Source organism: Topomyia yanbarensis, chromosome 3 (assembly GCF_030247195.1).
Source record: "Topomyia yanbarensis strain Yona2022 chromosome 3, ASM3024719v1, whole genome shotgun sequence".
Lineage (NCBI taxonomy): Eukaryota > Metazoa > Arthropoda > Insecta > Diptera > Culicidae > Topomyia > Topomyia yanbarensis.
In genome coordinates this window covers 272,070,482-272,086,334 of record NC_080672.1, presented here as the reverse complement: position 1 = coordinate 272,086,334, position 15,853 = coordinate 272,070,482, and the positions used below count along the sequence as shown (strand labels likewise).

The 15,853-nt window shown below is 43.0% G+C and overlaps 1 protein-coding gene across 4 annotated transcripts in view; it reads right to left on the bottom strand.

The window, feature by feature from the left end:
• Nucleotides 1-233: 233 nt before the first annotated feature.
• The window catches only part of LOC131688938 (protein transport protein Sec24A), a 39,221-nt gene continuing 23,601 nt past the window's right edge, over nucleotides 234-15,853 (bottom strand). For 2 of the 4 annotated variants that reach the window (XM_058973573.1, XM_058973575.1), the window contains exons 2-15: nucleotides 12,502-13,887; nucleotides 12,341-12,443; nucleotides 12,156-12,282; nucleotides 11,915-12,024; nucleotides 11,605-11,836; nucleotides 11,387-11,544; nucleotides 11,256-11,332; nucleotides 3,384-3,535; nucleotides 3,068-3,321; nucleotides 2,633-2,998; nucleotides 2,269-2,477; nucleotides 2,115-2,212; nucleotides 1,914-2,052; nucleotides 234-1,837 (exon numbers count right to left, since the gene is read on the bottom strand). In XM_058973573.1, the coding sequence (XP_058829556.1) occupies nucleotides 1,726-1,837; nucleotides 1,914-2,052; nucleotides 2,115-2,212; nucleotides 2,269-2,477; nucleotides 2,633-2,998; nucleotides 3,068-3,321; nucleotides 3,384-3,535; nucleotides 11,256-11,332; nucleotides 11,387-11,544; nucleotides 11,605-11,836; nucleotides 11,915-12,024; nucleotides 12,156-12,282; nucleotides 12,341-12,443; nucleotides 12,502-13,874 (3,510 nt within the window). In that variant the 5' untranslated portion in view covers nucleotides 13,875-13,887 and the 3' untranslated portion in view covers nucleotides 234-1,725. The remainder of the gene's footprint in view (nucleotides 1,838-1,913; nucleotides 2,053-2,114; nucleotides 2,213-2,268; nucleotides 2,478-2,632; nucleotides 2,999-3,067; nucleotides 3,322-3,383; nucleotides 3,536-11,255; nucleotides 11,333-11,386; nucleotides 11,545-11,604; nucleotides 11,837-11,914; nucleotides 12,025-12,155; nucleotides 12,283-12,340; nucleotides 12,444-12,501; nucleotides 13,888-15,853) is intronic. The other 2 variants (XM_058973576.1, XM_058973574.1) reach the window with 2 other exon arrangements.

Here is a 15,853-nt window from a genome sequence, read left to right as displayed (position 1 = left end):
CTGGGTGGAATCGTACACCCTCTGGTGTACGCGCGTACACACTAATCGCCGATCAATTAAAGTTGAACCAACTAATATTTAACTTAACTGTAACAATTATCTTTGAATTTTTCTAAAAAACCTTCTCAAATATTATTTCACTTCACTAAGGTCGAATTGATCGAAGAATTATAATACCTGAAATATTCACGTGTCAGAAATTCATCCGTCATCCCACAAATAGAAACATCGTGTTATTTTCTGTATGAGGTCATATTTCTTTTATTATTTCCGGAAACTTATATCTGCATAAGATTTGATTATAATTAGCAACATACATACACCAAATACTTCTCGTTTCATTTCATCCACACATCCTGTCTCGTCAAACAAATGGCATGCTTGATGTTGTTCGTTCCCCGCTTAGACATTTGTTTCTTTGCTCTGAACTATGCGGATATGGAACGACTAGGTTTTCTCTCCGCGATCATCTTATTAAGAAACAATCAGCATCTATAGAAGCAGTCTAACTATACAAAGTTGAATCAAACTTTAGAAAGCGTATTGCATAAACGTAAATATGATTGATAATTAGAGTGTTTGAGCAACAAATATTAGAGCTTATAACTCGATAGGTAAACAGATAAAACCTGAACTAATGTGTATAACACAAAGCGTTGGTAAGTAGAAACCATATGTTAGCATCAATTGGAAAATGGAAGGATGGGCTACGAAACAGTGTGTAACAAAACACTAATATGCAATTCAGAATGGCTTAGGTCACTATGTCAATGATGAGTTTTTGACATTTACATAACTGGGAGCTAACCTAAACAGAAATAGAGTTTCACCTGGATACATTTTTAATATTCCACATGACTTTCTCCTTCCTCTGAAGTATGTTGTTTGGATAAACATGATACATATAAACGTGATTCGGCATTGAACGATAGCTAAATAACTTTATACATCTTGCTGAATACCTCATCACTAAAATAACAAAACCTGGAATAACCATAAGCAAACAAAATAAATCAAACTAAAATAATTTTTGAGATGCCTTTTCGAAACGGGAGTAATCACGCACCAATTCAAGCTGAATAGGAGCGGTTCAAACTAACTGACCACGAAAAAAATATAGTCACGTTTAGTCTAGTTTTTCTATAGATAATTGCATTATACGGGTGTTTCCATTTCGTTTTAATAACAGTGCCGAGTAAAAACCGCGTTTTGCTTCTTAAAATCACTTCTTTGTTTCACTACAGATTTCTATTATGTTGTAGAAATAACTATTATCGGTACATGCCAACGAATCGAAAAAGTATGTTGTGGCTTACACCGCTGCGATTATATGGGGATCTATTTTTACAATTTTATATAAGTATTTAATTTCTATCGCCATCACGCCATTGTCCTATTTTATATCGTCGAAAATCGTCCAAAAAGAATCAATGTAATTTGCAGCTTACCTAAACTACTAAAGTTTTGCTTTTCATATATTATAATTCTTGTATTTATACTCTACACTTTCAACCATTGATTATCTAGATTTTATTATTCTCACATTATATTTCATATACACGATATCTTGCCCACATTATCTTGCCCTGTTTCCGCGATTGCATAAAACTAACGCCCGATTCGTTCCATTGATAATAATGCATCGGTTGTATATCAACGTATGTACAGGTATGTCTCTTTCTCGAAAACATTCGACTACTTCCCGTTCTTAGTATATTATTTATTCTACTTGACCTGCGTCCTAAGATGCTGCAGAAACTCGTAGTAGGACACCGAACTCTGATTTCTATCGTCAACAAATTTCTCTACGAACAGCGAACGGAATTGACTTGTGTCCCTGAAAGTTGATAAATTAGATTGGAAACAAAATGTTGGATAAAAAGGATGGTGAGAGAAGACAATCTTAAACATACCTGATAACCTGTATGTAGGTAGAGTACGGCTTCTCTTCGTTGATGCTATCGATAAATGCAAACAGTGCTTCACTGGCTGGCGTTTCCCGACTGGGCAGCTCGATGCAAAAGTCCGGAATCTCCGGAACGGAATTGATTCCTGTAAGCCAAAACAATAGAAATTAAACAGACGAGATTCGTGAAGGTGCTCTAGAATCTTACCGAGAACATCGTTTAGAATATCGGGTGAAACGTTCGATCCTACGTAAACGAACATGTGAGGACCGCAGTCCAGTAGGAACATGGAGCGTGAATCGAACCTTGGAAAGAAATAGATTTTCATTCATGGATAAGTTATTATCGACCGTATACTCACTTCTCTGCGGACAGCTGTAATCGGGGCGGTTCGACAAGCTGCGCTTCACCATTACTGCCCTCCCGTGTCGCACTGTGGAACAGACTATCGAGGATGTAGAAATCCGGGTAAATGTATCTAATCAATTGATCCAGTGGCATCGTTTTCATTTCACTCATCGCAAACACTCGGTCATCCAGACGAGTGCTTGTTCCGACCCGGAAAGCAGTCTGGAACGTGAAAAAAACGAACGTTCGTTCAATTAAATCAATTTAAAGGGCGATTATGATTTGGGTTTTAATTTTTACGTGTATATTGGAAAATTATTTAACATCGATGTCCTATCAAAAAAACTCAATATATACTAACAAAAGCTTAAACTTACATGTTTCATCAGCGCCAAAATGTACAACGGCAAAAGCGAAAGATTCTCCGGTGCCACGATGGTACCGGAGTTCTGTGGTAGATTTTGCGCAATTTTGAAAGCACTGAAAATATCCACGGTTGCATTGATAAAGGCATCTCTGGCATCGGACAGGCTGGAACTTAGTGATCGATCAACGGCCATCTTGGCAAGTAGACCAACGATGCACTGTGAGTCAGCCGAGTACAGAATCTCCGACAGACTAGCTGTGACCGGTATGCAAAGCGTGTGGACACGAATTCTTCGCTCTGCCTTACTGCTTGTATACAGCAGAGCCGCTTGGAAGCACACCGTTTTGCATTCGGCCAAACTTTCTTCGTATGTAATCTGTTGAAAAAAAAAGGAAAATCTTAGACAACGTCTGTTGTTGCCCTAGACAGGTCTGTCAGGTATTACCTGCATTCCGAAACCTGCATCGGGATTGACATTGGGTAGCGACAGCAAATCTGTTGACCGTACGAAGAAGTTACCGTGGAATGTGTGAATGGCCAACCCTCGGGTACATCGTACTCGCATGACAGCCTCGAACCCGATCTTTCGCGTGAGGTAGCGTTCGAAACACTTTTGCAATGTTTTAACCAGCTGGGGTTTCGATTCACTGTACAACGGGATGTGGTGCATGCATCCGCCACTGAATTTACTGATTCCAGCTGCAACGAGAGTCATCATTGCAAATAAAATTAAGAAATTTTATTTTTTCATCGATACTTACAAATTGTAGCTAGATCACAGTATTGACTATTCAACAAAAACAAATCAACAGCAATCTGTTGCGCGGAACAATCCAGCGCCAGTCGTTTGTAGAAGTCGGTTGCCGGCCCGAGGTGAGCTACGTCCTTGGATGACCGATTGTTCGGATCCTCTCTGTAAAAGAAGTTCATATAAAGATGGGCCTCATTAACGTCAATCTCTGAAGGAAAGAAGCGAACAGCTTTCTAGGCACATATGAAGCATATTTAACAAATTGAGATGAGAAAAGTTAAAATGTTCGACAATTATACAAGGTTTAGTAAATTTACGAACCAAGCATTGCATTGAAGTGACTTTATACTAATGTATTCAATTGATATGGTACACTGCTGTATAGAAACAAAAATATTACGAGGCTGGTCGATTGTAGTAGATGATTATGTCCATTGAAGCGATATTGTACTTGAATTTGAAACAGTGCAGAAGTACAACAGCCATGTAGTCATGCGCAGTTCAGTCCTACGCTGAACCAGACTTTTGTTCGGTGTCTTACCGCTCGCGCAATCGGATGTCAAACCATCGTCACCGCGCGCTGCCAACATCAATAAAAACCTTTTTCGTCAAGAGACAACACAATCATACAATCGTCAGACGAACCAGTGGTTCAAACAAAAATGTTAAAAACAAATTAAATACAGTCCATTTTTCTTTCCTTTATCCGCCACCGCATTTTAATATGTCCGCGTACAAAACCGCGTTAATTCGAAAATCCGCATAATAAAGCCCTCAACAAAAGACTTTTAGAAGTTTTTTTTGCGAGGATTTCGCAACTCGTCGAGACTATTCCGAAAATACCTATATTGATTTAGTTGTAAATAATGTTTTTAAGCCGGAAGCCGCCATTTTGGATTTCAAAATGGCGTCAAAATCAATTTCTGGCACCTACTTGTCTAGACCATTCTGAAAATACCCATATTGATTGGGTTATAGTGAATTTCGCTAAACCGGAAGTCGCCATCTTGGATTTCAAAATGGTGTCAAAAGTCAATTTCTGGACCTACTCGTCAAGACTATTCCGAAAATACTCATAATGTTGAGGTGCGAGCCGCACGGAGTCTTCCAGAACCGACCTCTACCATCTTTCCGAAAATCTTACGCGGATTTGCGAATTAACGCGGTTTTTACGCAGATTTTCGAATTAGCGCGTTTTTTACGCGAATTTTCCAATTAACGCGGTTTTTTACGCGGAATCCGCACGAAAAACCTCGTAAAAAACCGCGCCAAAAACCTAAAAGTGGAGGAGCAGTCTGAAGCGCTCGAAGAAATAAACTCGATTTTTATTCTCCGGTTAGAATTCGAGGAAATTTATTGCCATGTGAAAGGGCGCTACTTCATACTGTTGATAATACCGTAAGAAAACTCCAAGTATTTCTGTAGGTAGGTTTGAGATAACTTTATTTGATTCTTATTCGTCAAGTTATATAATGCTAACATAGTTCGATATCGATTGATATTTCATGCACTGTTTATCACAGTCCCTTATTGACTGCCATACCCTGTCATACCCTCTGCCTATAGTAAACAACACATCCATGCGCGGCGTCCATATGCAAAAGCTCAAGTTACCCACTTGAAGCTTTTGTCACATGACGTTCTGTCAGATGACATCTCAGAGCTTTTTATAGCACGTTCCGTATGACAGTTCTTACTGTCAACTGCCGTCCCGTGAATGGCAAATTGTTTATATACAAAGAATATTTCGTACGTATATCACTGCGAAATATTCTTTTTCAACACATACTACTCGGCGCAAATATCCTCACGGATGCAGTGAAGGAACAATCGTCGAACCAACAGACGATCTGAAGGAGGCAATCAGAAGCAACTTCTCGATTCGCAACGAATTCTGATAACGTCGCAGGCTGCAGCTTCGAACACCATGTCGCAAATGGCTGGCGAAATTGGTTCCGTAAATACTTCCCGATCATTCGCTGGTGCTCAAGCACCCGGAGCCCAACTTCCATTCAAGGTGCGATTGCCTACCATCACATTGCCGATCTTCAAGAGCGACCGAAAACAATGGTACTCATTCATTTTCTCTACGAAAGCTACATTCAAAAAACCTTATGGATTGCATAAAGCTGCAGTACCCACTTTCCCACCTAGAAGCAGAAGTGAGGACGTTGGTTAGTACTTTTACTATCACCGACGCCAATTACGTGGAAGTTTGGGACAAGTTGAACGAGTTCTACGACAATGGAACAACCTTCGGTTAATGCGCCATCTCTCGTGCGACTACACAAACTTATGTCCACTTCGGATGAAGTTGTGCGACAACTCAAGGCGCTAGACGAAGAGTACGAGACCCGTGACCCGTGGTTAATCCATCTGTTATTGGAGAAACTGAACCGTGCAACCCGTTCGTTGTGGGCCCAAAAGCTAGAAGATTATCCTAGCTTCCAAGATTTTGTCACTGACACCACAATGAATAAGGAACATGATCGAAGAGCTAACAGAGATCCGAATTTAAGCAGAACAATTCAAAGCTTTCACGTAACCACCCAGCAACCCTGTCCGCAAAGCTCAGGAGCCCACACTATATACCAGTGTTCCAGTTTCAAAAGAATGTCGGTAAATGATCGTTGGGAATCGATCCAGCGTACCAAGCTTTGCTTCAATTGCCTGAAAGCTACTCATGTTGTGAGGAACTGTACGTCCGCAGTAGTGTTCAAACAGTGCAAACAAAAGCATTCTTCACTGCTTTGCACAAGTGGTGCTCTGCCTTCGATTCCGGCCAGATCCGTGAAGAATCAGCAACTGCGAAGTATCAACAGTCAACAGGTGGAAGAAGTAAAACAAGCATATGTTACGAATCTCAAAACTAACGGTTCTGTGAACTTTCTTAGTTTGTTACCAACGGCTGTAATTAAGGTATTGGGTAAAAACAACGTCTTCCATCAACCATCAAACCTGTTACAGTAAAATGCACTGCAAGTAGTGCGCATTTGACAACCCGCTTGAAAGCATAAGATCTTAGTGTAATTTGCTTGAAAACAAATCCCCGGAAGAACGGATGACAGAAAATAAAATAGGGAGCCTGAGAAGAGCGTTAACCGAGTACGGTCGGTGGCGGTTTTTCTCCCCGCTTGCGGAGGTGAAAAAAGACCATGAGGTTGAAGAAGACGGGCGCGGAAATTAGACATGAAGCAAGCAGCAAATTGTTTTCGGCCATCGTGTTGGTTTTCAGAAAAAGCAAACCCGCTGAATTTGCTGAGTGTGTGCCACCGAAACGGGATAGCTTTCTCTCTTAAAGTGCCTCATAGAGCGGAAATTTCGGGTGTTGGATTACGGTTGGTCCGGAAGTTAGTTGTACTTGCAACCTTTGGACTCCTGTTTGAAGTGAATACACGAAAAAACTCCTCATCCTTTCCCTCCGCCCGGTTCATAGCTTGTCCTTTTTGTGTGCATCACCACCAGTGTTACTGACCTGATCTTGGGTTACTCGATCTACCTGAGCTATGGACATTCTTTCGGTATCGTAAGTAAATGGAGTAACAACGCCCCGAAAAAGCATGTCGATCCGAGGGGCGAAAAAAAAACCGCATGAAACTTTGAAGAGAAAAATTGAAGAGGGACTGCCAGCCACGAGACGTCATAGTGACCGACTTGGTCCCAAGATGACCCACAAGACGATGACCTGGACATGATCGTCACATACAAGCAAGGATGCAAAATGCCTACCTTTTGTGCGGCTGTAATTTTTCTGCCTACATTCTCATTTCTCTCTCGATGCTGCTGTCATTCGCTAGTGCAGGACGCCCAGCGCTGTACGGCTGCCTGTGTGCAAAGCAGTAACATGACAAAAAACTACTGTCCCCAGTACAGCCACCAGACGGGAGCGGTACAGCTTCTCTTTCCTTATTTTACATTTTTTAATATTTTCAATCTTTTTAATATTTTTATTCAAAAATGACGACAATGAATGCGGCTCATTTACGCCACGGCCGGCATCAACGCTTTCGTGTGCGGGCCTCTCCCTTTGACTATGCAGAGAAAAATGTACAAAGCGAGAGAACAAACTTTACTACGCCACACTCTCACCGAGCAGTCGGAGTACAGCAGCAAAACAAAAATGTATTCTACTGCTGTACGGGAAAATGTACTCGGTTTGGCTACCGTTCTGGCAAGAGCTGTAGTGATGCGTCGCTGTAGTGGGCTGTAAGGCTTGTGCAAATGTAAATATACCGAAAAAAATGTAGTTTATCGGTACCGTTGGCATCCCTGCATACAAGTGAGCCTGTATGTGAGATTTCGCATTCCTTGATTTGGGGTTGGCCGAGCAACACTCTTGTGAGCGGTATCGCCAACGGAAAACCCAACTCACCCTGCAAATATCATCGCGATTCGACGATCGCATCGTCATTGTGGTGGAAACCTTAATTTTAAATCATCTGGTTCCGGATCAACCGAGTCAACAGTTTGAAGTCGATACTACCGGTTTCATCGTTCCAAGCTACAACAAGTGCGGTAAGATCGATCTTCTGTTGAGCAAAGAAGTTCTTTTTTCCATTCTAGAACCGTATAACAACAAACGTCGTGCGGTACTCGGCTTAACAGCAACAATCAACCTGGGTCTAATACTCCGGAAATTTTGGGAAGTGGTGGAGGTACCTTAAACCAAGCAGCTCACCCCAGACGAGCTTCGTGCCGCTAAGCATTTTAAATCCACCACCAACGTAAAAGGGCGGTTCGTAATTTGCTTAGCCTTCGACCGTACCAAGCCGGAACTGGGCGAATCGGCCACTGCTGCCAACCGACGGTTCAAAGCAATGAACAGTAAATTCAACATCGATACAGAACTAAAACAACAACATAATTTATGTCTGAGTAGCTCTCGGTCACATGGAGAAAGTACCACCATGCGAGGTGGCGGTCGCAGCGGAGAAATCGTACTAGCTTCCGCTTCAGGCCATCTGGAAGATGGACAGTACGATGACGAAACTTCGTGTCGTGTCCGACGCATAGAGCAAGAGCTCTTCAGGAGTGTCATTGAATGATCGTCTGCTAGTGTGGCCAGATGTGAAAAAGCCGCTGGAACAACCTCTAGAACATTCTCGTTTGCTGACCGTTACCTACGGTACGGCGAGCGCAGCGTACTAAGCCATGACGGCCTTGCAACAGGTTGCTCAGGACAACAAAGAATCACAACCGCTGACATCCGAGCGGATCCAAAAAAAATTCTATGTGGATGGTTTGCTTTCCGAGGCGGATTCTATCTACGAAGCAAAACTTCTTCGCAGCGACATCTTTGAAGTTCTGGTAAGCAGTGGTTTTGTTCTGCGAAAGTGGTGCTCTAACGTATCGCAACTTTTGGAGTGCGATGTTAGAACAGATAAACCTATTCCGTTGAAGCTACCACAAGAGGGTGATTCCGTCAAGGGATCAAAGGGACTTCTGAAGAAGACACATTCAGTTTCAAAATCACCTTCGACATCGACAACGCGAATACTAAGCGTCAGCTGTTGTCCGATTCGTCGAAGTTTTTCGATCCATGCGGCTGGATCGCGCCGGTTACCATTCGAATGAAGATATTGTTCCAACACCTACGACCCACTTCCAGCCTACAGTACATTTTGGAGGAGTGGATTATTTTGAAAAAAAACGCTGCATCACATTGAAAGAATTCGAATCAAGAGATGGATTCCACACTCGGAAGGAAAGCTGCAACTTCATGGGTTCGCAGACGCATCTGAAGCTGCGTATGCTGCTGTCGTCTATGCACGTTCGGTTGGGCAAAATCGAAGGATTGAAATGAATCTAGTGGCGGCCAAGACTAGAGTAGCTCTTAGAGCTGATGGCAGCCGAACTACTCCTCGACATGATGATTAAGGTGATGGAGTCGTTTTCACATCTAGAGGTGAAGCTGTTTGCTTGGAACGATTCGGAGATCGTGCTCCACTGGCTTTCGTCGCGTCGAAAGTGGAAGACATTCGCAGCCAGTCGCACTTCTAAGATCTTGGAACACCTTCCGAGAAATCGCTGGCGCCATGTGTCATCAAGAGATAATCCTGCTGACTGCGCCTCGAGAGGTTCTCACACCGTTAGAACTATTGATACATCCATTGTGGTGGAATGGCCCCGGCTGGCTGTCTGAAACGGAATACAAGTGGTCAGTATCTTCAATACGTTCTATTGATGAGGAGGATCTACTAGAAAAACGGACGACGGTGACCACTCTATTCGTTAGTGCTACTCCACCTCCCAGGAGAGTCCATGCAACACAGACATTCCTGCTCAATCGTTATTCAGATTCGGCGCTTTTGTGCTGGGTTAACCGACTTCGGCACAACGCCTTGGATCGTCGAAACGGTACTGCCCGAGTAGAGGGACCACTCACTCCGAAGGAAATCAATGACTCATGTTTGCAACCGTGCGAGCAGCTCAACAAGATTGCTTTAAGGTGGAAATAGGTTGTTTGATGATGTCTTCCGGGCAATAGTAAGCTAAGAACATTATTTCTTTTCATCGACGTTGATGGCACTCTGCGACTTGGTGGTCGACTCCAAATTGATTTTACCCAAAGAACACCGATATATCCACCTGCTTCTACCAGAAGTTCATCTTCCAAAATTGCACACAAGGCCAAATTAGATAATCGCAACGCTAAACCAGAGATACTGGATCGTAAGCTACCAAACGGTGGTGCGGGTTTGTGTGGCGAGCTGCACGCGCTGCTGTCGAATGAAGGGGAAAACTGTAACGCAACTAATAGCTTAAGGGTTTGCCTGCAGTCCGGACGACTCCAGCTCGCCCGTTCATACACTGTGATATGGAATATGCGAGTCCGGTATTTCTCCGCTCCTACAATATACGAACAGCATAAACAATAAAGGGCTGTTTTTGTTTTCCTCGCAACAAAGGCAGTCCACCTTGAGGCAGCGCTTTCTTAGCAGCTCTTCTGTGGCCGACGCGGACTTTGTAGTGAAATCTTGTCTGACCACGGAACCAATTTTGTGGGTGCAGACCGAATTGTCCGGGAACATCTTCAATCACCCGAGTTCAACCATACTGTATGTCAGTATCTGTCTGACCTTAAGGTGAAAGGCACGCTCATCACTCCCTCTGTCCCTCATATGGGTTTGGGTAGCAGCAAAAATATGACGTTGACGTACGAGGAGCTTTCGACCGTCTTAACACAAATCGAGGCGTGTTTGAATTCGCGTCCATCGACAGACTCCTACCAGGCCCTCACTCCTGGGCATTTTAGTATCAATCTGCCTCTAAACTTTTCTGCCAGAACCAAATATCAGCCACATCCAGAAAGGCCGTCAGAACAGATGGCAGCACATTCAACGTTGCCTTGATGAGATATAGACACGATGATGGAGGGACGAATATATTGCCATACTTCAACCTAGGAACAAGTGGCAAGCAGTACAACAGAATCCAGATCTCGTGCAATTGGTCCTGATTAAAAATGAGAACACATCACCTTCGGATCACTCTCCCTGGACTGAGGCATTCACCTTAAGGACCAAGTGGATGTACGCACGCAGTTCAGCCCCGTGCTCAACCAGACTTTCGCTTGAGGTCTTACCCCACACAATCGGATGATGTTGTTTGACATATAACAGGCGATTAACAAAAAATATGATAAAATATGCCAACTGCACATTATTGCCCTTACTAACAAAAATACCTTATTTCGCTACCACTGGTATATGTTTTTTCTTACTCTTTCATAACAGAATTATGAAATTCCTGTTATATTTGGTATTTGTAATTACTAGTAACATTAACTGTAAAAAAGTTTTTCATGCGATAATGCCCCAAAAGGATTTCGAACACAACAAAATGAAGAGTATAGCGTCTCCAATGAAATCATTGAACTCACCTTGACTGCAGTGCTCCTGGTCCGTAATTTGGTAGACAGCACTGGAACACTGTTACTCGTCCACCTGAAGCGCTCTGCTAAATAAACAATGCTAGGTTACCATTCAAAACAGTTCATTATGTTTGTTTTACCATCAACTTCAATGCCACCTGAAGCGCTGCTCCCAGCGCGCTATGAGTATCGTGAGTATGCTCAAATCGTTTCGGCAACTGCGTCAAAAGATCTTTGATCAATTCCTTGCACTCCTTCAGATTGACCAGCAAGTTATCGGGATACGGCAGGAATACGTCTACACAATAAAAAAACGCTGTTATTATTCCTAGAGTCCGGTAACTGCGAAAAAAATTACCTTCTACATCCAACACAGTTACTTCATGCGGCTGATTATAGCTCTCGGCAATGTTGTAAAAGTGTATCGCACTGTTGAACGCAACGAAGCCCACCTGTGTTCGCGCATCTCCAGGCAGATTCTCCAGGTTTTCGATCAGTGTATTGCAAACAGTATGCAAATACCCGGTCTGCTGCGCCAGTGACGAAACGTCCAACAAAAAGAGATAGATTGCTGGTTGTGGCGGTCGCAGCTAGATAGGATTATTAAATAATTGTACAATGGCACGCTTACGACTTCTGTTGAAGAAAAGCTGATCGAGTGAACTCACCATGTATTCCGATGGAGCGATAAACTCAATAGTGCTGGATTTGATCTCTGGTCGACGAGTTGGATCACCGTACGTTTTCGTCACCGGATCATACTGGAACTCATCAGGTACTAATAAAAGAGAAAATACACATGAATCGGACAAACATAAGTGATAATTCGTGAAATTTGTATTCAACATTAGCAAGAATACTGTAAAAATACAAGGTATAGGTACAAATAGCCCATGTCAAAGTACTCACATTCGTTCACTCGGTAGCACAAATTGCACTTCCACTTTTTACTGTCTACGAAGAACACGAACGGATTGATGTACGTTCGGCAAGCCCTACAGCGCACAATAGTGTTACATGAAATTACCGGCAGGTTCTGTAAGTATATGAATTGTTGTACACATGATTTATGCTTGCTTATGAAAGACACTTACATTCAGATCCCTAAATGGGTGTATCAGCACACCAAGTGGCAGTCTCGATTTCTGTAGCAGCTGATTTGACTCTGGTATTTTTGTTAACGTACATCGGAAAAGGCTGTGAAATGCATTGAAATGTTAAAATATACGACAACCAACTATAAACGAATACCTACTCTGGATTACAGTTTATCGCTTCCTGGAACGGATGATTGAGATGGATCGTTGGTGGCCGAACTTTGCCAACAGGAAGAATATGTCGATTTTGCAGCAAATCTACCGTGTTATTCCCCCAAAGTCGATTAAATCCGCTTTTCACAACATTGTTCTGAGGATCCTGGTACTGTGGATGCTGTTGTTGCATGTTGGGACCGTAAGACAGCGGTTGTTGTTGTTGCTGCTGATAATTATTCATCTGATGGTGCGGTTGCTGCTGAACAGGGTACGTGCTAGCACTCATCGACTGCTGATTCGGGTTGAAATTAGTGGCCTGTGAGGGTGGTATGTTGGGTGGCATGTTTTGGGATGGATACAACGGCCTCTTATTTGTTGCAGCACTAATTGAGGTGGGAGGAGCTGTGGAAGATAATGGAGGCATTCCCGGGTATGCTTGCCCGATTGGAGCAGCCAAAGGGGGGCCACTTGGTAGCTGTGACTGCGGGGCCATCTGCGAAGTGGGCACATAATTTCCGTTAATTGGTTGGCCTTGCTGATTCATTTGTGGATGTTGTTGGCCGTATGGAGCAACAGATGGTGCTGTTGTATACTGTTGTCCGTTGGGCTGTGTTGTGTGTGCTTGTTGTTGGTTGTAGTAGCTATTGCTAGACGCCGGCGGTTGGGGAGTTCCAGAACCATTTATATGATTAACCTGTTGTGTCGATGGAGGACGATTGATGTTCAAATTTTGCATGCTAGTGGTTAGGTTGCTAGACGGGCCATTAGTTGGTACTTGGACCAAATTGGGAGTGGATGCATTTAGTGGAGTTGAGAGGCCCGAAACAGTCCTAGGGGGTGTATTTATCAAAGTTGTATTGATCCCACTTGTCCAATTACTTGTGGCACTCAAGTTATAATTAGTACTCGACGGAGTACTGAGTGGCTGACTTTGACTAGAAGGTGTTGGATAACCACCGGGTCGGATGCCAGTTGCAGGTGGCAATTGTGACGCCGGTATATTTCTGTTAACTAGTGCCGGTGACGACGTTCGTGACGAGTTAGCACTATTGCCATTGGAGATTAAATTTGTCATTCGGCTGTTTTGCTGGGGCAACTGGGTATTAAACACAGGCTTCTGTAGTAAGGGAGGACCGTTTTGTAAGGGTGATGTTACACTAGTTGCTGACGGAACTACATACTGCTGTTGACCGGTGACCGTCGTTTGAGATTGTGACGGACCATTCATCATGACATTTTTCGTAGGATACTGTTGAGGTTGTGGCGGTAAAACCTGCTGTTGTGATGAGGGTGGATAATGCTGCTGCTGAGGGCCATTAGCGGCGGCGGGATAGCCATTCGTCATTCCATGGTACTGTGATGTGTTGGACATCATCTGTCCGGGCTATCTAGAATAAGCGAATTGTAAAAAGGGCATTATTAGTTTGCTTCCACGGTTTTTTTTCAGAAAGCTATTAATGAACGAAATTCTGCATGGAAGTTCTCGCCATAACTGGTATTCTGCTGTCAACTTCACCGGTACCAGGCGTTTATTGTTTATTGGCATACATATCAATTCGGCCCCTTGGCCCCAACGGAGGCTAGGTACATTTAACATTACAATTAAGAATAGATGAAACTTAGCCTTCATAGTATTCCTCGTCAAGTGGAAGTCGAATGTTGTAGCAATAATTCGATGCTGAGAGTGTCAAGGTGTATATTGACAACGTTTTCCGTAGCTCGGCAGTTCAAATCTGTTTCGCCATAGCAGTGTTATGCTATCGGGAAGTATATGGTTTGAACGCTTGTGTCGAATCGATGATGATTCCAAGATCCTTGAGTGTTTTGGAATACTCGAGTTGAACAAATGATAGTTGAACTGGATCGGATGACGTTTTCACGCGAACGCAACTATTGAGTATTAGCTCGGGTTTGGAACTATTCTGTTTAGATTACACCACGTACTAAAGTTTACTCTGAAGAAATTCTGCATCGGTTATATCCCTTATCCGTCGAAAACCCTTCAGGTCGACAGGATGTATATAATCTGATATGGAAGTCATTCAAATAGTGAAGAAATTTGGGGTGGCCTTCCATCGATATAGAAACAAAACCAGAGAATAAGTTGTCCGTTTATCTAGCTTAGTTATTGTGATATCACGGTTGATTTTGTCGAAGACCGCGGATAAATCAATGTAACCATCTATGCATCAGTTTGCAGTCCGTGGACGAATCCATAGATTCATGTAATCGTAGTGAATGAAACCAGGTTGGTCGTTGTCGTTTTGGCATAAAACCAAGTTAGTCTTACAGTTTGAGCAAATAAATTGTATACCTTCTTATAAACAGAAATTCTGATGAGTGTACGGAATAAATTGTCTAATTTCCAAATTTCTTCCATTGGGTATTTGTGCGTGTTTGAGACCGCCGTAATTAAATGATAAGTGCTATAGTGTTTACTAAATCATCGTGGCGCTTTCGTGTTTACAAAAATTTGGGGGTAGTTGTGCGTGGATGGTCGCAATTGCATATTTGTCTTTGTGTATCATCGTGAAGAGCTCGGGCGTTTGTAAGTTAACGTGTTAGATCGCATGGTCGTTTGTATGTCGCGTGTGCTAGCCTGTATGCAACATCGTGTGTATAAATTCGATTTTATAACCGTGTGTCCATTCGCATATTCGCGTTTTTGGATAATCACTCGGGCTGTGAATCTTAAGTGTCAATTTTCAGTGTAATTTTCATGTGTACGTAGTGTACGATGGTATAAGAGAAGGGGTTCTCCCATATCACTAGAGTTCCAGAGTTCCCGGTCAAGTCGCCATGGAACGTGTTGTCAAGTGGTTATGAGCGTCATTTTTTCTGATCGGTCAAACTGAAGGCCTGAGCCTAGGCTACCAGGGCCATGGGCAGGGACTTTCGGACGTGACCGATTCATGATTGCGCGATCACGGGCGTTTGTATATCCACTCTTGAGACCGTGTTTGTAAATTTATAAGTGTTAAAACGTTCACTTAGTCACCGGGGTGTTATCCTGTTTTCGAAATCGCGTGCGTATGTGCGCGTGGTTGATCGCGAAGGTCTCGGGAATTTGTATATTAACGAGTTTATCGCGTGTGCTAGTAGCATGTATGTAAATTCGCAGGCAAAAATTCCATTGCATAACCGTGTCACCATCCGCATATTCGCGTATATTCTTGAATGATCGCGCACGGACCGTGAATCTGATTCTTAATTTTAGTGCATGGCTCAGATGCTAGAAGAGTTTGCCCATATCAGTAGAGTTCCTGGTTATGTCGCCATGAAAAGTGTTCCCTAGTGGATATTAGCATCATTTTTATTATTCCATATGGATATATGGATATGGATCTGGTATGG